The sequence below is a fragment of the Phyllobates terribilis genome, unplaced genomic scaffold (genome assembly GCF_046119375.1).
Source record: "Phyllobates terribilis strain yellow unplaced genomic scaffold, ASM4611937v1 Scaffold_2__4_contigs__length_985480577, whole genome shotgun sequence".
In the NCBI taxonomy this organism is placed as follows: Eukaryota; Metazoa; Chordata; class Amphibia; order Anura; family Dendrobatidae; genus Phyllobates; species Phyllobates terribilis.
The window spans coordinates 458,684,642-458,707,848 of NW_027362762.1; the positions used below are offsets into that span (position 1 = coordinate 458,684,642).

Below are 23,207 nucleotides of genomic sequence, written 5' to 3' on the forward strand. Positions count from 1 at the left end.
CGCTTCTCCTTGGCTCCTACAGAGCTCCTGATGTCTATCTGTCCCTGTTTCTGCGTGTCCAGACCAGACTCCGTCTCTGTCTGGAACTCCTCTCTCCTAACCCTGCCTCAGCCCCAGTTTATCTAGGGGAAGTTCTTCCCCTCCCAGGACTGGGCAGGAGGTGTGGCATGCTTAGGATTCCTGCCCAGGAGACCTCCCACCTGCTCACAGACGTAATATTGCTATTACTGTGGAAACCAGACCCCTGGGGTGCCACATTCCCCCCTAGTGAAATTTAGTACTCCCGGACTAAACATATATTTTTTTTCAAAAACATAACAGGGTATAAACAGGAACAATTAAATACATGAGATGGTCACGGCATGTCCGTAACCGGGAAGCAATAAGGGTGTCCATTTCACCAAAGAACAGGGAGCCGTAACCAGGTAGGGGTCTGTCCTGCCCCGAGTCTTTAACAGTCTTTAGTCCATTCCTGGGTTACGCTCCAAACATATTTACAACAGAGTTCCGGTTACTCACTGTCCATAACCTGTCAGTCCATATAAAGAAATCTGTAACTGAAAAACATAATTAGCAACGGCTACAACAAAACAGGTAAACATAAAATAGTTAAAGCAATTAGCCAACTGTAACGGGTCCGGGAGGCGGAACCTCTGAGCTACTATACAAGGGGGCGGCCCTTGTAAGGGAGCGGGTGGCAGTCTCTGGATGAATGGACAGGGAGATACGGCAAGTGATCAGGGCAGTCTCTGGGTGAACGGACAGGGAGATACGGCAAGTGATCAGGGCAGTCTCTGGGTAAGGGGTAGGTACGACCTGTGATGGCAGAGCCTCCGGGTAGGCTAGCAGGCAGATGGTAGATGGGTGCTCCCAGGTGAGCAAGCGAGAGTCTCTGGAATAGCAGGTGGTCACGGCACGTGACGGCGGAGCCTCCGGGCTGGCAGGCAGGCAGGTAACGGAGAAGCGCTCCCAGGTGAGCGGGCAAGAGTCTCTGGAATAGCTGGTGGTCACCGCACGTGACAACGGGACCTCCGGGCTGGCAAGCAGGCAGGTAACGGAGATGCGCTCCCAGGTGAGCGGGCAAGAGTCTCTGAGATAGCTGGTGGTCACAGCACGTGACAACGGAGCCTCCGGGCTGGCAAGCAGGCAGGTAACGGAGAAGCGCTCCCAGGTGAGCGGGCAAGCTGGTCCATAGACAGACTGACCGGAGTAGTAAAGCAGACCGTCGGACCTCAGGCAAGCAGGCAGGTAGCTGATATGCGCTCCCAGGTGAGCGGGCAGGCTGGTCCTTAGACAGACTGACAGGAGTAGTAAGGCAGACCGTCGGACCTCAGACTGGCAGACAGGTAACAAGTATTCAGGCAGGAATCAGGCAGGTAACTGGCAGGAATCAGGCAGGTAACTGGCAGGTAACTGGCAGGTAACTGGCAGGTAACTGGCAACGGGACCTGAGGGCTGAAGCACAGGTGAGACACAGGTGCAAACAACATTGCTCGGGCACCTCCATTTTGGAGGAGGTGCCTTTTATATGATGAAGTCCTCCGGCCATTGGCCGGGGACTCTTTAGGGCGGCGCGCGCGGCCCCTTTAAGAGGAGGGGAGCGCGCGCGCGCGCGCCCTAAGCACAGGGGCCGGGAAGGAGCGCGCGCCGAGAGCAGAGCAGGAGGAGGACGCCGGGACGGAGCGCGCGCTGACAGCAGAGCGGGGAGAGGACGCCGGGCAGGAGCGCGCGCTGACAGCAGAGCGGGGAGAGGACGCCGGGCACGGAGCAGAGCGGTGAGGGGAGCAGCGTCCCTGCCTAGCAGAGGGCAGGGACGCCAGCGCTACAGTACCCCCCCCTTTAGGCCCCCCCTTTTTTAGGCCAGACAGAAATTTAGCTAGGATGAGAGGGGCATGGATGTTCTCCCGGGGCTCCCACGTTCTCTCCTCAGGACCAAACCCCCTCCAATCTACCAGAAAAAAGGTCTTTCCTCTTACCCTTTTGCTGGCAAGAATGTTCTCTACCTCAAACTTGTCCTCAGCAGAAACCAGAGCAGGAGGCGTACCTGTAGACTTAGAAAAAGAGTTAAGTACCACAGGTTTGAGGAGAGATACATGGAAGGAGTTAGGGATCCGTAAGTTGGCCGGGAGTTTCAATTTATAGGCTACCGGGTTGATCTGACCGATGACCACCAGTGGGCCGATGAACCGAGACCCTAACTTATAGGAAGGGATCTTGAGTCGGACATATTTGGACGAGAGCCAGACTTTATCCCCAGGACGGAATTGAGGAGGGTCCATCGCTAAATGCTGCCAGGGGGCAGCAGGTACTGGCAGAGGAAGAAGGCGGCCGGCCGACAGGTGTCTCGGAACTTTGTTGCGGGCGCAGGACACACAGGCAGAAACAAAGTCCATAACATCCTTGTGCAGGTTAGGCCACCAGTAGTGTCGGGTAATAAGCTGGAGGGTCTTTTTCCGACCGGCGTGGTCAGCTAGTTTAGACGAATGACCCCAGTGTAGGATTCTCTCCCGATCAGGTACCGATACGAACGTCTTACCAGGAGGGAGACAATTTAGACTCACGGGAGCCACCTGCATTACTCTGGCGGGATCGATGGGGCAGTCACATGGTCTATGAGGTGGTGATGTCTCTGCCTCCTCCTTAACAAAGACATCAGCACTAGACCAATAAGGAATCGGAAGTCCAGGTAGATTAGCTGGGATAGGAGAGGGACGGACGGAATGGACGGGAACCAGGCAGGTTTTATGACAGGCCTGTCCCCAGTGAAGGACTTCTCCGGTTTGCCAGTCAAGCACGGGTGCATGTCTCTGGAGCCAAGGCAGACCTAGCAAGAGGGCGTGAGGGAGACCAGGCAGAACGTGAAAGGAGATACTCTCTGAATGCAGCATTCCCACCTGCAGAGTAATGGATTCGGTGATGAATTGGATGGGGCGAGGTAAGAGGCCCCCATCCACGGCAACAACAGACAAGGGTACAGCCAGAGGTTTGGTGGGGATGCGGAATTTCTCCACCAGGGACTGTGAAATAAGATTTCCGGCTGCTCCAGAGTCAAGTTGGGCTAGTTCGGAATAACGATTCTCCCCGCAGATGATTGAGACTGACAACAGCAGGGATGGAGAGGATTTATTTTTGTCTAGATCGACCCCTCTGAGTGAACCTAGATACAGGCGTTCTCCCGACCTCTCCGGGCAGGCACGGATCAGATGCTCCTTACTGCCACAGTAGAAGCAGCTCCCCTCGGCACGGCGGAAATCCTGACGGGATTTGACCATCTTGGTCTGGTCGACCTGCATAGGCTCAGGAGAGTGTACCTGTGGAGAAACGGAAGGAATGACGGGTTCCTGGAAAGTAGGAGCTAGACGTGGAATCCTTCTCTCACGGGTGACCTCTTTGGCACGCTCCTGGAACCGTAGGTCAATCCGGGTGGCAAGGGTTATTAGATCATCGAGAGTGGTAGGAATGTCCCGACCAGCAAGTTCATCTTTAATACGGCCGGACAGACCCTCCCAGAAGACGGATACCAGGGCTTCGTTATCCCAGGCCAGCTCCGAGGCAAGGGTACGGAACCGTATGGCATATTGGCCCACGGTGAGGCTTCCCTGACGGAGGCGAAGCAGAGAAGATGCGGATGAGGTCCTCCGTCCGGGTTCGTCGAAGGCTTTCCGGAAAGCCATGAGAAAGGCAGGCAAGTCGGACACCAGGGGATCTCCTCTCTCCCATAGAGGATTTAGCCAGGCCAGGGCCTCCCCGGTGAGATGGGACATGATAAAGGCAATTTTGGCTCGGTCGGAGTTAAACTGGTGGGATAATAGTTCAAAATGCAGGGTGCACTGATTTATGAAGCCCCGAGCCAGGACGGAGTCGCCTCCGAAGCGAGGAGGTGCAGAGAGCCGGGGTCCGGAAAAGGATACCATGGTACTGGCGGAGGTTGTTGGTGGATCAGACAGAGTGTTCAGGCGAGTATTAACATTCCGCAGGTGACCCAGGATGGTCTCCTGTTGGGACCTCTGACGGGACAGTTCAAGACAGAGGTCCGAGAGCGAGGGAGCTTGGGTGCCACCGGGTTCCATGGCCCGAGCAAACTGTAACGGGTCCGGGAGGCGGAACCTCTGAGCTACTATACAAGGGGGCGGCCCTTGTAAGGGAGCGGGTGGCAGTCTCTGGATGAATGGACAGGGAGATACGGCAAGTGATCAGGGCAGTCTCTGGGTGAACGGACAGGGAGATACGGCAAGTGATCAGGGCAGTCTCTGGGTAAGGGGTAGGTACGACCTGTGATGGCAGAGCCTCCGGGTAGGCTAGCAGGCAGATGGTAGATGGGTGCTCCCAGGTGAGCAAGCGAGAGTCTCTGGAATAGCAGGTGGTCACGGCACGTGACGGCGGAGCCTCCGGGCTGGCAGGCAGGCAGGTAACGGAGAAGCGCTCCCAGGTGAGCGGGCAAGAGTCTCTGGAATAGCTGGTGGTCACCGCACATGACAACGGGACCTCCGGGCTGGCAAGCAGGCAGGTAACGGAGATGCGCTCCCAGGTGAGCGGGCAAGAGTCTCTGAGATAGCTGGTGGTCACAGCACGTGACAACGGAGCCTCCGGGCTGGCAAGCAGGCAGGTAACGGAGAAGCGCTCCCAGGTGAGCGGGCAAGCTGGTCCATAGACAGACTGACCGGAGTAGTAAAGCAGACCGTCGGACCTCAGGCAAGCAGGCAGGTAGCTGATATGCGCTCCCAGGTGAGCGGGCAGGCTGGTCCTTAGACAGACTGACAGGAGTAGTAAGGCAGACCGTCGGACCTCAGACTGGCAGACAGGTAACAAGTATTCAGGCAGGAATCAGGCAGGTAACTGGCAGGAATCAGGCAGGTAACTGGCAGGTAACTGGCAGGTAACTGGCAGGTAACTGGCAACGGGACCTGAGGGCTGAAGCACAGGTGAGACACAGGTGCAAACAACATTGCTCGGGCACCTCCATTTTGGAGGAGGTGCCTTTTATATGATGAAGTCCTCCGGCCATTGGCCGGGGACTCTTTAGGGCGGCGCGCGCGGCCCCTTTAAGAGGAGGGGAGCGCGCGCGCGCGCGCCCTAAGCACAGGGGCCGGGAAGGAGCGCGCGCCGAGAGCAGAGCAGGAGGAGGACGCCGGGACGGAGCGCGCGCTGACAGCAGAGCGGGGAGAGGACGCCGGGCAGGAGCGCGCGCTGACAGCAGAGCGGGGAGAGGACGCCGGGCACGGAGCAGAGCGGTGAGGGGAGCAGCGTCCCTGCCTAGCAGAGGGCAGGGACGCCAGCGCTACACCAACTTAGATTCTCCAACGTACGGGCATCTGGCCTCTGGTAACCCTAGTGGACCTACGGAGCTCACTCACTGGTCCTGCACTACAGGGTGTAGGAGGTGTTATGGGCAAGCTGGGCAGCTTTCTGCGCACTCTTTGGCTCACTCGGGGCACGGCAGGCTCACTACTAGCAGAGGGTTGATCCTCCTGTACTGCTGGTGTGGACTCTTCTGCCTCTTGGGCCGGCTGCTCTTCCAGCTCTTCCGGTTCCTCTGTAGGCACTTGCGGGGCTGGCAGGAGAAAGGTGAGGACGGGTACCAGAACAGCACCGTTTACTTGTGTCCAAGACCGGGGGAAGTCTCCGAGTACAGTCCTGATCATTTCTTCCCTTTCCTCTGCGGGTCGAGGGTTTTCTTGATCTTCTTCTTCAGGGTTTTGCAGCTGCTCGGGACACTTCTTCAGGTGGTCTCTGGAGACAACGGCTGTGGTTTCTCCTCCATCCTTACTGATCACGCAAATCTTTGGGTTCTCATGGCTTGATGGCAGTACGGTGTACGGGTCCCTCTCCCACTGGTCGTCCAACTTGTGGAGCCGTCTTTTCCTCTTCAAGACCTGCTCTCCAGGTACCAGGGGAATAGCGGGAGCATACTGATTATAAGCCCTCTCTTGCCTTTCTCTAGCTTGAGACAGACTTCGCTCGACGCTCTCCTGTACTTTCCGATACTGCTGCTGCCATTCTGTATCCCAGTCTGCCTCTGGCGAGGTGTCCTCGGGCGTCAGGACTCCCATATCCAGGTCGATAGGCAGCTTACCAGGTCTCGCTCTCATTAGGTAAGCCGGGGTACAGTTGGTAGAACCTACAGGGATGTGGTTGTATAGGTCCACCAGATCAGGCAGCTTCTCAGGCCACATACTGCGTTCTTCCAGGGGCAATGTTTTCAGGAGGTCTATCACCACCTGGTTCATCTTCTCGCAGAGTCCATTGGTTTGAGGGTGATAGGGCGTTGTTCTTATCTTCGTGCAGCCATACAGGTTGCAGAACTCCTGGAAGACTTCCGCTTCAAAGGCTGGCCCTTGGTCTGTCAGCACTTGGTCCGGGTACCCGTGTGGACGGCAGAAGTGCTGCTGGAAGGCTCTAGCTGCTGTTTGAGCCATTAAGTCCTTGACCGGGACCACCACCAGGAACCGGGAGTAATGATCTACGATTGTGAGGGCGTAGACATACCCAGATCTGCTTGGAGCCAGTTTCACATGGTCCAGGGCTACCAGTTCCAGTGGCTGTCGGGTGATGATGGGCTGCAAGGGAGTCTTCTGGCTGGCACGGTCCTTCCTTCTTAGGTGGCACGGTCCACAGTCTCTGCACCACCTCTCGATGGCTCCTCTCATGCCTACCCAGTAGAACCATTCACGCAACAAGAACTCCAGCTTCTTCCACCCGAAATGTCCTGCTCCGTTGTGGTACGCCTCCAGAATCATAGCCGCGTCTCGTCTGGGGACCACTACCTGCCAGGTCAACTCATGTGTTCGAGAGTTAACCATTCTCCGGCACAACTCCCTGTAGAGGAACAGCCTACTTTTCTCCTTCCACAGTTGCTTAGTCTCCTCTGGGGCGTCTGGGTCCAGACTGGCATCGGCTTGGGTCAGCATTTCCTTCACCAGACGGACTGCGGGATCACTGTCTTGCGTCTCCGCCCAGTTGTAGTGGGGCAAGGGATTGAACGTCGCGGAGCGCCTGTCCTTCACACGGTGGGAATACAGGGTAATTCCATGACGGTGGAACGCAGGGAGCTCAACTTCTTCCAGATCTTCTGGATCTTCCCCTAGGTCCGGTAAGTTCGGCATTCTAGACAGGGCATCCGCGTTGGCATTGGAGCGTCCTGCCCGGTATTTGATGGTGAATTCAAAGTTGGACAGGCGAGCCATCCATCTCTGTTCCAGAGCACCGAGCCTTGCAGTGTCCAGGTGTGTCAACGGGTTGTTATCCGTGTACACGATGAATTTGGAGGAGGCAAGGTAATGCTTGAAACGTTCGGTCACTGCCCACACTACTGCCAGGAACTCCAGCTTGAATGAGCTATAATTCTCAGGGTTCCTCTCGGTGGGTCGTAGCTTTCGGCTAGCGTAAGCGATTACCCGTTCTTTTCCTTGCTGGATCTGGGACAGCACGGCTCCTAGCCCGATGTTGCTTGCGTCCGTGTGGAGGATAAAGGGCTGGCTGTAGTCTGGATATGCCAGGATTTCATCCCCCGTGAGGGCCATCTTCAGCTGGCAAAAGGACTCCTCTTCCAACTTTTCCCACCTGAAGGGCGGCTTCTGGTTTTTGGCTTTTCGAGATTGACCTATCAGGAGGTCCTGCATAGGGGCTGCCATTTTGGTGAAACTGGGAATGAATCTTCGGTAGTAGCCTACCAACCCGAGGAACTGCCGCACTTCCTTTATGCTGGAGGGTCTTGGCCAGTCCTTAATCACGGTGATCTTATCAGGGTCAGGAGCCACTCCGTCAGCACTCACCAGGTGTCCCAGGTATTGCACCTTTGGTTTCAGGAGGTGACACTTGGAGGGTTTCACCTTTAGGCCGTAGTTTGCCAGAGCTTCGAACACTTCTGCCAGGTGTTTCAGGTGGTCCTCGTAGGTCTTGGAATAGACGATGACATCGTCCAGGTATAACAGGACCGTCTCGAAGTTCCGGTGTCCCAGACAGCATTCCATCAACCGTTGGAAGGTTCCTGGTGCGTTGCAGAGCCCGAACGGCATACAGTTAAATTCGCTGAGACCCATCGGGGTGGTGAATGCGGTCTTCTCCCGGTCTGCCTCTGCTACAGGAACCTGCCAGTACCCGCTAGTGAGATCCAAAGTAGAGAAGAAGTTAGCAGATTTTAATGCAGCTAAGGACTCTTCTATCCTTGGTAACGGGTACGCATCTTTGTGTGTGATACAGTTGACCTTCCTGTAGTCTACACACATTCTCATAGTGTTGTCCTTCTTTTTCACTAAGACTAGTGGAGCTGCCCAGGGGCTACAGCTGTCCCTGATTACCCCAGCCTCCTTCATGTCTCTAAGCATCCCCTTGGCGTGTTGGTAGTGTGCAGGGGGTACGGGTCGGTATCTCTCCTTTATGGGAGGATGGTCTCCCGTGGGGATGTGGTGTTCTACCCCCTTTACTCGCCCGAAGTCTAACGGGTGTTTACTAAACACTCTCTCGTACTCTTGAACCACCCGATAGACTCCTTGTTTCTGGTGTGAGGGAGTGGAGTCAGTACCCAGATGTAGTTGCTGACACCAGTCCTCCATTGGTTTCTTAGAGCCGTTACCTTCCTCTGGTTGAGATGGAGGCAAGGGTTCCACGGCCTGTACAGAATTCTGGTTTATGGTGAACAATTTAGCTAGCGTGGCATACCGGGGCAGGTGTACTTCTCTCTCACCGATATTTATGATGCGAACGGGCACCCTCCCATGGCGTACATCGACCACCCCCCGTGCTGTCAAAATGGTGGGCCTACTATCTGAGTAGACGGGTTCTACCATTGCTTGGTAGTCTCTACCTCTTAGACCAATAGCTGCCCGGCACCAAATCATCATCTCACTTTTTGGGGGCATGGCAATAGGGAACGGGTCACACATTCTCACGCTACCTATCTCACCACCAGATAGTTCCACCTGTTGCCGCTTCATCAGTGCCCGGATCTCTTTTTGGAGCACACGCTGCTGGCCGGAACTGGCGTTCTTGGCAACCTGCTGTAAAATGAGAATCACCTCTGCAAGACAATTTTCAATTACATTGGTTCCCAGGGTGATTCTAGGGTGACTCTCATGACGGTCGATGTCCACTACAATCAGTCCTTGTGCCGCTAGTTCGACTTTACCGATTTTAATGGTCACCTCCTTGAATCCCACCTGCGGCACGGGCTGACCATTGCTGGCGATGATACTCAGGTCGTCGTCTGGGTAGCGGGTTATGTCCGAATCATTCCAGTACTGCTTGAAGAGCACGTACGGGATGGTGGTGACCTGTGACCCAGTGTCTAGTAGGGCACTCATAGGAATGCCATCCAGTACCACAGGCAAGATTGGACGTCCCCCTACGTATTTATCACGCCAGTTTGATGGGCCTGATGGTCTTATGCCTGGGGGTTGGCCCTCTACCCCAGGTTGTGCCCGTTTAAATGACAGTACCTTGCCACATGTCCGGGTTGATTGCAGCGGCGGCAAATAGGTCGTCCGTCCTCGTTGTATCGATCGCTGGGTCTCCCTCTGGCCGGTGGGGTCCTCCTTGGTCGGCGCCACGGGATGTCCTCCGGTCCGGATGCCAGCTCGATCTTCCCTGCAGTAGAAACCTGTAAAGACTGCACAGTTCGGGTTAGCGCGGCAACGCTTTTAGTTAGCTCTTGGACCTGATGGTGCAGGTCTGTAGCTGGGTCATTGTTTAAAGCCTGCGCATCAGCTCCCACAGGCCCTGCAGACAAGGACGCCGTCTCCTGGTGATAAGTGATAGCAGGGCGCCTGTGGGTCACAGCGCCACCTGGTGCCGGTTCTCGGAGCACCCGGATGGCTCTGTCCTTGAACTGTGCAAAGTCCAGGTCAGGGTCCTGTAAGGCCATTGCCCGCAACTGGGTTCGGTGGGCATTGCACAGTAGACCCTCAATGAATTGTTCAGTTAACAGCTTATCTTCATTTCCCACGCTGTCAGGGTCTGCCTGCTTAATGGCTCTCAGGGCCTCTTGTAGGTTTAGAGCATAGTCTCTTATACTCTCATGTGCCCGTTGTTTGCACCCATAAAATCTTAGTTTTATTTCGGCTGAGGTGCGGGTGTCAAATGTGTCTTTCAGCCGGGTTAGTATGTCTCTGACAGTCCTCTTCCTCCCAGGTGGCCAGGACTTTACCTCCCTTTGGGCTGCCCCGATTAATTGGGCCACCAGGATGCTCACTTTTTGCGCCTCCGTGAGGGGATACACCTGGAAGAGGCTATCCAGCCTTTCTCTGAAGTCATTTAGGGTATGTGACTCCCCTGAGTACTGGGGTAGCCAGGCTGCCCCCGGGATATAGGGCATGGTGAAAGGCATGACCGCAGCAGCGGTGGCGCTGGCGGCGGTTGTGGCGGTGAAGCTCTCCTCCGTATCCGACATCCTCCTCCCCCCTAGTGGACCGTGGCCTACCTTGCGATGATCCTCTTCCGTAGGCCGCGGCTCCGCAGTGGATTGTCAGGGTTGAGGACCTTCCGTCGCGCTCCTGTGACGTCGGCGTCTGCTGGGCTCCTTCCAGGACCTTACGCAACGTCCGGACGTGAGGCGGGGCTTCAGTTCTCGCGGGCTTTCGGAGTCCACGCCCCTCTTCTTCCCGTGCGGCGTCCCGAAGATGGCGTCCGAAGGCGGGAAGCAGCTGCGGATGGCGGGAAGAAGGCAGAAGACGGCGGGAAACGGTCCAAGATGGCGTCTGATGGCGGGAATCGGCTCCGGATGGCGGGAAGCGACTCCGGACGGCGGGAAACTTCACCACAGGTAAGTATAAAAGTCTCTTTTTCAGGCACGCAGTACCCGGTGGTTGCGGGCACGTAATCCTGCCGACTACGCCAAAGTTGACGCGCCCCCTGGGCCAGTGCTGTAGTGCGGCGCGCGTGCGCGCGGGGAATACCCGGAGCCGGATCCGATGGGGGTAGTAGTCTTCGTGTGGCGGTGACCCGGTCCGTGCCCAGGGTGGTCAAACTAAGTGACAGTTATTGGTATGATGGTATTAGTGTCCGACTACGCCACCCGTTGAATGCGGCTATGAAGCCGCCGCTGCAGGGCAGTCCGCTGAGGCCGGTGGTACGGATGTGCAGCGTGGATGGTATAACCCCCAACGGGAGGGGTATGGCCTCAGGGCAGAGGATGAGGTTGATGTTGGGAGTGATGGTGTGGATGTCCCAGCACTAATGGTGCGACAAGGAAGCACGGAGACGCGAGGGTACAGTTCAGGGTCTTTACTGATGGTACAAGGCAAATTCCCCCGGGAGTACTGGCTAGTAGTTGGGGCCTGGTTAGTCTGCGAGTAAGCCGGAGTTCCCCTGGCCAGGTGGAGTTGTAGGCCTTCCCGTTAGTCTGTACCCTTCCTGGCTACCCTGCTTTCGGCGGTTACAAGTAGCCCACGTCCCTGGGTATACCGTGTGGTGCTCACCCGTATGGCTGGTGACCTGGGGCCTCCTGTTAGCCTCCGCTCCGGGATGGCGGTGCTGGTCCCTTCGTTGTGACTGAGCCTCCGGGCTTTTATGGCCAGAGGACCTGGAATCCCCTGCCGGATGGATTCTGCTGCTGGGTATATCTTAGTCCCCACAGCCTCGGACTCCTGTGTCCGGTTTTAGTACCTTCTCCCAGGGCGAGCTCTGCACAGCTCCAGCCCCTGGCGCTTCTCCTTGGCTCCTACAGAGCTCCTGATGTCTATCTGTCCCTGTTTCTGCGTGTCCAGACCAGACTCCGTCTCTGTCTGGAACTCCTCTCTCCTAACCCTGCCTCAGCCCCAGTTTATCTAGGGGAAGTTCTTCCCCTCCCAGGACTGGGCAGGAGGTGTGGCATGCTTAGGATTCCTGCTCAGGAGACCTCCCACCTGCTCACAGACGTAATATTGCTATTACTATGGAAACCAGACCCCTGGGGTGCCACATCCCCCCTCCCCAGTCAGTTTTTTATTTCCTGATGAAAACAAGCATGTGGGCGTTATTAAATACAATGTCATTGACTAGTAAGCCTGAAGTCAACAAAATCAATGTAGACAGCGTCCACCCCAGGGTGAGGTGATAGTAAAAAGATTTTTTTTAAAATTCTGCCATGAGTAACACAACGTTTCGACTTCAGGAAGTCTTTTTCAAGTGAATAGTTGAGACTATTTTTTAGGGAAAAGTTCACCTACTGGTGCCATGCGGCTGAGTAGTTAGCCCATGTTCGGTCAGCTAGTGATTTCTTGAAGAAGTATGGAATTATCCCCAAATTAAATCCCAAAGAGATGGGCAAGTTGTTCCTTCCCAATTCCCCGTCTGGAGCCAGCTGACGGAACCGTGACCACTGGCGGTGACACAGAGATTCAGAAATTAACGATTTCTCATCATGTGTAAATGAGGCTTCAACCATATATTAAATTTTAGGCAAACGAGAACTAGGGATCTGATAATTTTGGCTGCCCATCTATTCTTGGAAGACAAAGTATTAATGAAGAAAACTAAACCTTGATTATTGGAAGTAACTAAAATTCTACTATTTTTAAGCAGAGGGAACCAAAGGTGAATTGATAGTAAAAGGGAAAAAGGTCCAAACAGTCAGATTTTTAACTACTCCGCTATGAACCCATGATTCAGGCCATTGTTCTGCTAACCAGTGTGATGAGAATAATAAACCGTACCCGTAGTTCTTGTTCGATGAAAATAACAGAGGCAAAGCATCTGCCGAGATAAATGGGCTCTGGCAGCACAATCTACCATCAAAATTGAATAGGAATTGGAGCCACACTTTTAAGTCTTCTTTGGCCTCATAACCTCGTCTAATGTGAGATCCTGGTGAGATAAAACTAGGTGTCACATTGTATAATTGTCTGGAAAAAACTCTACCCATTGGGATAACTTTTAGTGCGAAATTTAACATGCCTAATGTAACATCCCTGGCAGCGTGCTGGCGTGGCTTACCATCTCCCACCATGCAAGACAGCCAACTTACCAACCAGTCCAGACTGTGCACTATGCTCCTCTACTTGCTGTGTGCATGTATCTTATTTGCAGGCTTAGGGAGGTGGCGCTGGAAGTTCCTGATTCTTAAAGGGACAGTGCACACATTCCTAATGCGTCCCCAGCCTATTGCTGTGAGGCATTGGATACTTAAGGCACCCCCACCCAGTGGGAGGTGACCGAGCAACACGTTCTTACAGTGTGTTCTGTGCTACTTTGAGTTGCCAGGTCCTGTCTCGTATCTTGCCTGTTTCTGCCACCCTGGGGGCTGTATACCCAGGCCTGTGTCCTGCACCTGAGACTTCTAGTCTGTTTCTGCCACCCTGGGGGCTGAGTACCCAGGCCCGTTCCTGTACCTCGTTCCTGTCTGAACAGTGTTCTAGCCCCTTACCTGTTAGCCTCTTTGTCTGTTCCTTCTCATCCTGCAGTGTCTGAACCAGTACCTAACTCGAACTCGTTGTCTCTGTACTTCTATTTCTGAGTTCTGTGTCCACTTGCTACTTTATAGCAAGTACCTTGTGTGTATCTGGCTCTGCTTGTCCCATTGTCTATTCCTTGTGAACAGAGTTCTGTCCCACCTGGCCGCGCTCTGCGGCACTCCCGCCTGGCCGCGCCCTGCGGCATTCCCGCCTGGCTCTGCTCTGCCCTGCTCTGCACCTGCGGCTCTTATTCCCATCCTCATCTGCAGCTCTGCTCTGCTTCCCGTCCACACCTGCAGCTCTGCTCTGCCCTGCTCCGCTTCCCATCCACACCTGCGGCTCTGCTCTGCCCTGTTCTGCTCCACTTCCCGTCCATACCTGCGGCACTGCCCTGCCCTGCTCCGTTTCCCGTCCGCACCTGCGGCTCTGCTCTGCCCTGCTCCGCTTCCCATCCTCACCTGCGGCTCTGCTCTGCCCTGCTCCGCTTCCCGACCACACCTGCGGCTCTGCTCTGCCCTGCTCCGCCCTGCTCTGCTTCTTGTTTGTATCTGCGGCTCTGCTCTGCCCTGCTCCGCTTCCTGTCCGCACCTGCTTCTCTGCTCTCCCCTGCTCTGCTTCTCTTCCCGTCTGCACCTGCTGCTCTGCTCCTGCATCCCAGTCTGTACTTGTCCCTATCCAGCCTGTCTACCTGCCTGTCTGTATACCAGCCGTACCTGCCCGCCTGTATATCAGCCGTGCCCACTAGTACCTGCCTGCCATCTACACACCAGCCGAACCTGCCCGTTCCTCCATATCCCAGTGTCGGTCAACAGCTGTGTGACCGAGGTCTGCCCTGGAGTAGCACCCGGGCCACCTCCTCGGACCACGGAGTCGATTAAGCCGCCGTGCGTCCGTGGTCGGATCTTGCGAGGCCCCTAGTCACACCCTTCCAGGCACTTCTCGGTTCATGGCCCAGTGGGACCACAAACCACGCTTACACCAAACAGGGACTGCAGTTCCTTTATGTGACCTTATCTTTTAATAAAATGGCTTTGATTGTTTTGTTTAATTAAAAAAAAAATTCTTAGGGAGAGAGCATTCTATTTTAGCCGAGTCTATTGATATACCGAGGAATTCTACGGAGTTACATGGGAATACCAAATTTTTCGCAGATGAAAATAAAATTGTTGAGTGGATTGATTTTAGAATCTTGGGGGCCTACGAATATGAAATCATCGAGGTAGTGTAGAGTATCACCTTTTTTTTAATTGGATTCTGCCACCCATTGTAAAAAGGATGAAAATGTCTCGAAATAGAAACAGGAAAGGGAAAGCCTATCAGTAAGCATTTATCAAGGTTATTGAAATAAAAACCTAAGGAGTTAAAACCCACGGGTTAACTGGTAAAAGCCTAAACGCTGACTTGATGTCCGATTTAGCCATTAAAGCATTCTGGCCAAACTGTTTAAGCATATCAACTGCCATGTCAAAGGATGAATATTTTACTGAGGATGAATCCTTATCGACTTGGTCATTCAATGAAAAACCGTGGATGGTAAGATAAGTGGTGTATTAGCCTATACGAACCCACTTCCTTCTTGGGCACAACTCCCAGAGGGGAAATATAAAAAAGGAGCCCGTTATACTGTTTAGTTCTAATTCCTTCACAATTTCATCCTTGGCAACATCATGGAAGATCAGTATGGATGGTAAATTATCTATCATGGTTGCAACCAACCCCTTTAGAAGGAGGGACATAAAAACCATAGGAAAAACCTTGGTATAACAGGTCCCTTCTCGACTGGTCTGGGTAATTGCCTAGCCAAGGGAGCATTTTTTCCAGCATCACAGGGGTCATAGCCTTTAATGTTAGATTCTTTACTGCTAATCTGCTGGCTATTTTGTGACGGTTTTTTAAAACATTTTGACATGGGCTGTGACCCCCTGCAAAATGAACATTCATGCCGGAATAGGCAATTATTGAGCTATTTGCATGAAGCCTCGTTAAAGGCAAAGGAACGCTCACTGCCTATTGAAGGAATGTCTCTGAGGGAGCATGAGATTAATCCGGAGTCCAACGTCTTTCACCTCCCAAGTTATATTGGGATATACAGCTAATTTCTGTCTGAAAGCCCAATTGTAACTAAGCCATGCCATGCCGCCAAAGTTACGATAGGCCTCGAGGATTGCGCTGAAATAGCCCACTACATAAATTCGGAAATTTTTCACCAAGGACAGCTGAATAAATAGAGAATGCTTGGAGGCAGTTATTAAATGTTTTTGGAAAAGCACGACGTTTTTTATCATCCGACTCTGATCTACCATCCCTCTTCTCAATTTTATTCAGCTGTTTCCTTGAAACTGGCAACAAAGAAAATAAATCTACAAATTCCCTGCTCCAAATGTGTTCTCAAGTATCTCAGGAGTACTTAAACGGGACCCAGTTCTATGTTCCTTTCACGGTCGTCTTCCCTGCGCTGGCTCTCGCCCTCCTGCCCTGCGCCTCACGATCAGTGTCCCAAGCCGGTAGCCTCGGGTCTTGTCGGGCGACGTACAGTCCCCTGGACCCTATGCGGCCACCTTTTCGGTGATATAATCATGGTGGTTGGCTACTGCACCTTGCAAATACAGCAGCCTCTGGTTATCTAGCTGAGCCTGATTATTCGCCACTAGTTTAGGGGCCGGTCCCCTCTGCGGCCTGATCTCTCCACTTCCGTGTAGATTCGGGCGCACGGGTGGCTTCCTGCACTCACCGTGTGCCTGGGATCCCCTCTGATTCTGGAGCCTTCCCTCTGCTCCCGTCCTCTCTCTCCTGGGCCTCTCTTATCAGGCCCACTCTCCTCTCTCCTGAGCGGAGCTCCTTCTGAGCTCCCACTCCCAACTGTATCTCCTCTGTACTCACTCTCAACTGTCTGAACTCACTGCTTCTAGATGGTTCCCCCTCTTATACTCTTCCTGACGGTACTCCCCGGAACTGCTTCCTCCACCCACACCCACTACATGGTTCCAATCTCCAGCTAGGGACCAGGGACTATGCTGTCCCTTAGGAGCAATCTCGCCCTTCCCTACTGGGGTGGAGTGTGTTGGATGCAGGTGTGTGGGTCCCGGGTAGTACTCCCTCCTTACCTGAGAGTGGGGTACCACAACTCTAGGTGAGATGCAGTACCTCCGTGGCGACTGAACCCGCAGGGGCGCCACACTTCTTGATGACACCGGCTCCGGAAGTTCCTGTATCTGCAATTTTCACAGAGGGCTGTGCAACTTCACAGGAAGCATGTGCTGGATGCTGTCGTGTGCTTCCGGTATGCATTGATTGCTCCTGCTGGAAGTCGCTGGTGGTAAATAGGCGACTCGTGAGTGCTCCAGCTTCTCCTTGATGGCGGTGGGGAGTCTTCGGCAGGGCGGGCTGGACAGGATGATCCGGACGCTGAAGCTGCTTCTTCCTCCGTGGTAGATGTAGGTTTTAAAGCTAGGCAGCTCCACAGCCATTCGGCACTGTCCTTCTCTTGAGCCCTGTGGATCACCTGCTGCAGGAGGGTGTCCATCTTCACTCTTCGATCTTCAGTGAGGCTGTGGTGGTAACCAATCATTATTGCTTCTTAAAATAGCGAAATTCTTCCTGCTCTTTATAAGAAGGACCAATCAAAGACCTGGAAAAAAGCACTAAGGATTGTTGGCTGAAAACCACCTATAACCTGCTCATGGTCCCTACAGCTTACTGTCTTGAACTTTTTACCCAAGATAAAAACAGTAGAAGATTAGATTCAGCATAAATCCACATAACTGCCATAACAATAGTGAGGGGGGTATGTGTTACCATGAGACCCCCTTCAGAGGGGGGCTTCCATGATGTGTGCAGCCTCTCAATCACATAGACTGTTCCACAGAAGGATTGTTTTTTTATTTACTGTACAGGAAATACATGTCATAGTATTGTTATATTGATTATGTTCATTTTAGTTATACTTTATCTGACTGATATTCAAGTGCCTAACACAATGAACATCTTATATTTCAGCTGGAAGAACTGAGTAATTCCATGTATCCTTTTCAGTAATACCTGCGTAAGAGGTATATGCCATGGTTTTAGTTACCTGAATACCACTTTAAGTAAAATTCAAGTAGAAACAGGAAAGTAGAAGATATCACTACAAGTCCTGGATAAAGGATCCATACAATCCTGAGGATATGCCATTGTTTTAGTTACCAGAATACCCCTTTAAGTAACATATCAAGTAAACAAAGATAGGAGGACACATCACCATTACTCCATCACTCCTTGATGTAAATCACTGCTCCTCACAAAACTTTCTATAGTTGTGCAAGACAGTCAGACAAGATTGTGTTCTACCTTGCCATTATGCTTAGTAAAAGATTAGTAGTAAAGAGATGTATGTGACTTTAGAAACACTAACATTATAGTGACCTTACCTATAGTTTGGTTGGTTCGAATGATAATGAGCAGTTAGAGCAATGATTGGAACCTCTATGGGATAAAAGGATCAATACTGCCTGATATTTTTGTGCTCTGGACATTTCATATAACCCAGAAAAGGCTCAGGAGATTATTGCTCCATATCCATCTTTAAGCAGAGAAATATGCAAGGTCCATTTTTACAACTAATGTGCCCATCACATAAATAACCCTTCAGATGTCAGAAACCTGGTAGCCATCATGTATAGGCTGTAATGGTATTCTACCATGCTTCTACATACTTCTATATAGTTACAGCTCATTACATAAACTAATAGGAAAATGGCACCATCTAGTGTTCAACTTGCAGACTGTTTCAGTTACTATCTAATTTTGAAGAAACACTTTGTGGCAATGCTTAAATGAATTTCATTCATCTTTCTAAATGCACAAAGAATCGGCTAGGAGGACAGAGAAGATTAAAGAAATAAATGTGGTTCATATTGCATTTACATTTTCCACTTACAATACAGTGACATCCAATTAGTAGGCTCCTCTGATGAAAAAGCAAAGGGTTACATTTTATTAGCATTGAGCTATGAGTTGTCCCCGACTGTGCTGAGCACCGCTGCTGTTAATATTGCAGTGGTGCTAAAATTCATACATGGCTCGATATATTGAGACTTGTTGTGCGTGAGCCATATATGTCCCTTACATTGCACAGACTTTGAAGAGGAGGTGGACAAGAGCACTGCTGAAATTGCTCAGGTCACTGGGCACCATATTTGTTTTTTTTAAATACTATGATACTGTAAGGCCACGTTCACACGTTGAATATTTGATCAGTATTTCACCTCAGTATCTGTAAGCCAAAACCAGGAGTTGAACAATCAGAGGGAAAGTATAATAGAAACACATCACCACTTCTGTATTTTTCACCCACTCCTGGTTTTGGCTTACAAATACTGATGTAAAATACTGACCAAATACTGATAGTGTGACTTTGCTCTCTCCTTCTTTATTAAAAAGAGTGATAAATAATAAAATATATATTCTGATGAGCGTATTTAAAAAGAATTCGCAGTTTTAACCTCTGTACAAACCGCTGATACTGATAGGTGTCAACAAAACGATTATAAAGGGGTTTTCATAAGATAGTAAGTTATGAAATGTCCATAGGGATATTAGGATAGAGAGAACTTGCTGATCGCTGGAGGATTTGACTGCTGTCCATTTTGCAGAGCTCTGTCTGAATGAAGCAGAGGTCAAGCATGAACAGCTCTGCTCCTTTCATTGTTTATGGGACTGCTGAAGATAATTTTGGAATTGGAGAGGTGCATATGATTGACTTCCACTCCATTCAAATGGTGCTCACTGGGGATCTCAGGGGGTTGGACCCCCAGCAATCAGCAAGTTACTATCTTGGGAAACACCCTGTAAATACCTGTGATGCCAATCATACTGATCATATTGGTAGCATAGCTGAGAAAACGAGGTTATAATCACTCACATAATTTATGCTAATTACAAATCCAAAGAAGTTGGAAACTAAACTGTGTAAAATGTAAATAAAATAAGAATGCAATGATTTTGAAATTTCTTATAGCCATATTTTATTCACAACAGAACACGGAACATAGATCAGAAGTTGAAAGTTAGATATTTTTTTTGAGTGAAATTGAAAAATAACTCATTTCAAAATTTTCCAGCCTTTTGTTAACCTTGACTCAACTTTTTTTTTCAGATGTATTGCTGCCAGAAATGAGTTGTTTCAAATGAAATGAAAAAAAATATCTAAATTTCACCTACTGATCTGTGTTCTATGTTCTGTTGTGAATAAAACTGTCATGCTCCTGGGTTCGAACCCTTGAGCCAGTGTTTTGTGGTCGGCTTCTCAGTCCGCCAATCCATAGCAGACACACCTTCTCTCTGAGTGTTTTGGTTCTGTTATTCTGGCTGTCTTGTTTAGCATAACACAGGTGTTTACGTTTGTCTGTCTAAGGCTGTGTGCCCATGATGCGTTTTTTAAGCGTTTCCGCAGCGGTAAAAACGCTGCAGAAACGCTTAAAAAACGCATGGTAGAAGGCCTGCCATGTCCCCCAATGATAATTTCCACTGCGGATTATCATTGCGGAAAAAAACGCAGCACTACCAATTATTTTGCGGAAGTGCTGCGTTTTCGCCGCCATTGACTTGCATTGGAACGCATGGATTACGCATCACTGTATATGTAGATGCGCATTCCATGCGTTCTAATGTGCGGATGGTACCCAGGTGTAGAGAAGAGGAGACTATCCTCCGGACCTGGGTACCATAGAAAACTGTAAAAAAAGAATAAAATAAAAAATAAATATATACTTACCTTCTGGCGGCCCGCGGTGCGCTCCTCCTCATGCCGGCAGTTTGCTATGGAATGAAGGACCTACGCTGACGTCAGAGTCATGTGACGGGTCACGTGACGCTGACGTTGGCAGGTCCTTCAGTCTACCGCTGCCGGCAGCCGGGACGGTGAAGCAAGACAGCACGGGCCAAAGGAGGGTAAGTATAAATGTATTTTTTTATTTTTTGACATTCTTTCGGTCACACTATATAAATCCATGCTGTTTGCATGGATTTATATAGTGTGACCAAGTTGTCAAGCACTTTCCATTTGATGCTAAAATCGCTTGGAAAGCGCTTGTCAACCCGCATGTGGAAATGCAAGTGAAGAACGCTTCACATCCGCATGTCCCTGGCAGGAAAAACGCATGTACAATCCGCATGCGTTTTTTCTGCCAGGGAGATGCAGAAACGCTCAGGAAAAAATCCTGAGCATTTCTGCATCGTGGGCACATAGCCTTATCATCTTTCGGGTGCAGCTTTATATTCTTTCCCCCTGCTTCCACTTCCTGCTGGTGATAGTTTCTTGGGGATGTTCAGCCATTCTGCTGTAGCTTAAAGCCAGTCAGTGAAATTCCAGCTAGGGTTTATCTCCTTCCTGTTTCTGTTCTTTACTCTGCACCTACTTTCTGTTTCTTTTTAGGAAATAGGCGGCATATAATCTAACAGTATGTACTTTATACTTTATTTTGCATTTTGTGGTTTTCTTTACTCACTCTGGGATCTTTCCTTTTTTCAGCACACTTTATCTTTTGTAGGTAATTTACGCTCTGCATAGCCCTCCAGTTCTTTAGAAGGAACGTGAAGAGCTCGATGACTTTTCAGGCAACATAGGTCCAAGCTGCCATCTTTTAGTCAGTGGTTAGGGCTATCTCTGCTCCTGCAGGAACCATTAGGGACTGCGGGTCAGGATCTCTAGTCTATACAGGGTCAGCTGCAGTTTTTAGTTTGTTACCTATTTTCCTGAGTGAGTTACTACTCTATCATAACAAAAATATGACTATAAGAGATTTCCAAATAATTGCATTCTTGTTTTCTTTACATTTCACACAGTCCCAACTTTTTTAGGAATTGGGGTTGTAGATACCAATTGTCAGCTGGGCATTTGTTAAACAGTGAAATGTCTTGGGCTCTTGTAAACTTTCCCAAACCTATCCTCTTAGCTCCTGACAGCTTTAGTTGTCCTTTGTATCATAAAATGTGCAATAAAAATCCCAGACGTGAAGACAGTTACAGACATTACGCAGGGCCTGAGAAGATTTCCAGCCATAAGCACAGGTCACTTCACTGGCTAAGAAATGGCCAGTGGACACTTGGCATCTCATTAATATTCTATTAGTATATTAGTATTCTAGTAGTATGATTGGCAACACAAGTATGTGTAAAATAGTTTAAAACTGTACTAGAAAGTTCCCTCTTGGTTCCTCCTCCCTCGCTATAAAATAAAAGTATAATAAAATACAATTACTGCTCTAGGCAGTATAATATGAATAGGATCAGATGGTGGCAGAACAAAGGCAGTATACTGCACATATTACAAAGCCTTCAGGACTTGGGCGATGGATAGATATTTGAGTGAAAAAAAAGAGGGCTGAAAATTAATTGATAGAGAAGGAAAACTTAAAAACTTTTCAAACTCACGCAATCACTTTCTTATACATCCTTAATTAATCCTTAGACAAAAACTCAACCTGGCAGAAAACCAGAATGCGCCGCCATCTCCTAATGAAGATATGACAGAGAGTATCCACTAGGGAGGACTGGATATCCAGTACAAGACAATGAAGACTCACCATACAGGAGTCCACAAGTCCAAAAAGGTCCTCGCTGTTCTGTGATGCTATTCAGAAACTCTAAAGAGAAGGAGGAATAGGCAAGAACCCGCTGTCCTACAGGGGGTACAAGCACAAGATAGGAAATGCATGGATTTACGTTCCAGCAGATATAGTTGGCAACAAGCAATATAGAAAATTCTGCAATTTTAAGGGACTATACTAGAAGAGGAAACGGGTTTTTTTAGTCTACAACATAACATTGTTTTAATACTAGCAATATAGGAATGAACTCATCACTTCCTAATAAAAAGCCTAATATATAATGAACAGGTTGTTCAGTTATTTATTAAAGCTGAGTTCCTGGATCCAAAATAGTAATCCCCAACTGTTGTGAAACTACAACCCCCAACATGGTGCCGACACTTGAGATAAAAAAAACAGTAAAATGCTACAACAATTAAAAGGTTATACCTATGATCAGATGTTCAGCAGGAAGTTTAAAGAGGCTGTCCACTACTTTTATATTGATGACCTACGCAGTCTTTATCGTCAGAACTGCTGAGTCCAGTGATTGGCTGTAGCGGTCAACACTCCGGGTGGATGGTGGTACTCAGTGGTATCATGAATATCCCAACAATAATATACCAAAGACCATGGCGCTCCTTAGTTGCAGTGCAGAAAATTAGATTTATTGATCTATCAGCATTTCATCCTCAGGGGTACCATACTTTATAAGATGGCCAACATTTCGATCCGCCTGGACCTTGATCACACCTTTGGATCTAAATAGATATAAAACAACGGTAAGTACACATCCATAAAGAATACACAGGTAAGTTGTGGTATTATATCTCCAAAATCATAATTTTTGCAATTAAAGGGATTTTCCAGTTTAAGTAAACTATTATCCCCAAGTGCAGTTCTTTTTAAAAAAATAAACTGTGCTTTATATACTCTACGCTGTGTCTCTGCCACTGGCCTGGTCTCTGTTGTTTGTCTGCAGCACCGTGTCATGACATCAGCACTGCTAACAATCAGTGAACTCAGCTGCCAATGTAGACGGCACGAGCTGCTGATCTCAGAGATTGGCTGCAGCACTGTTGATGTGAAGTCAGCGCTCAAGAGAAACCTCAGAGATCAGGAAAGAGGTAAAGACTCAGAGCTGGACCTAGGGAGGGAGGGTGAGTAAAGCAAGAAAACCCCTTTAAGTAAGCAGTGCAAAATAATACACACAGTGATATATTAAAAACATATCTCTATACATAAAATCTATAGAATCTAAAACATTTAGGGCCAG

General features: G+C 50.1%; 1 protein-coding gene across 1 annotated transcript in view; it reads left to right on the forward strand.

Annotated features, from left to right (window-relative positions):
• The window catches only part of CCDC28B (coiled-coil domain containing 28B), a 72,310-nt gene extending 50,113 nt beyond the window's left edge, over positions 1-22,197 (forward strand). Inside the window, exons 5-6 of the mRNA XM_073670578.1 lie at positions 17,361-17,383; positions 21,814-22,197. Of these exons, the coding sequence (XP_073526679.1) occupies positions 17,361-17,383; positions 21,814-21,889 (99 nt within the window). The 3' untranslated portion in view covers positions 21,890-22,197. The remainder of the gene's footprint in view (positions 1-17,360; positions 17,384-21,813) is intronic.
• The last annotated feature ends 1,010 nt before the right edge of the window (positions 22,198-23,207 follow it).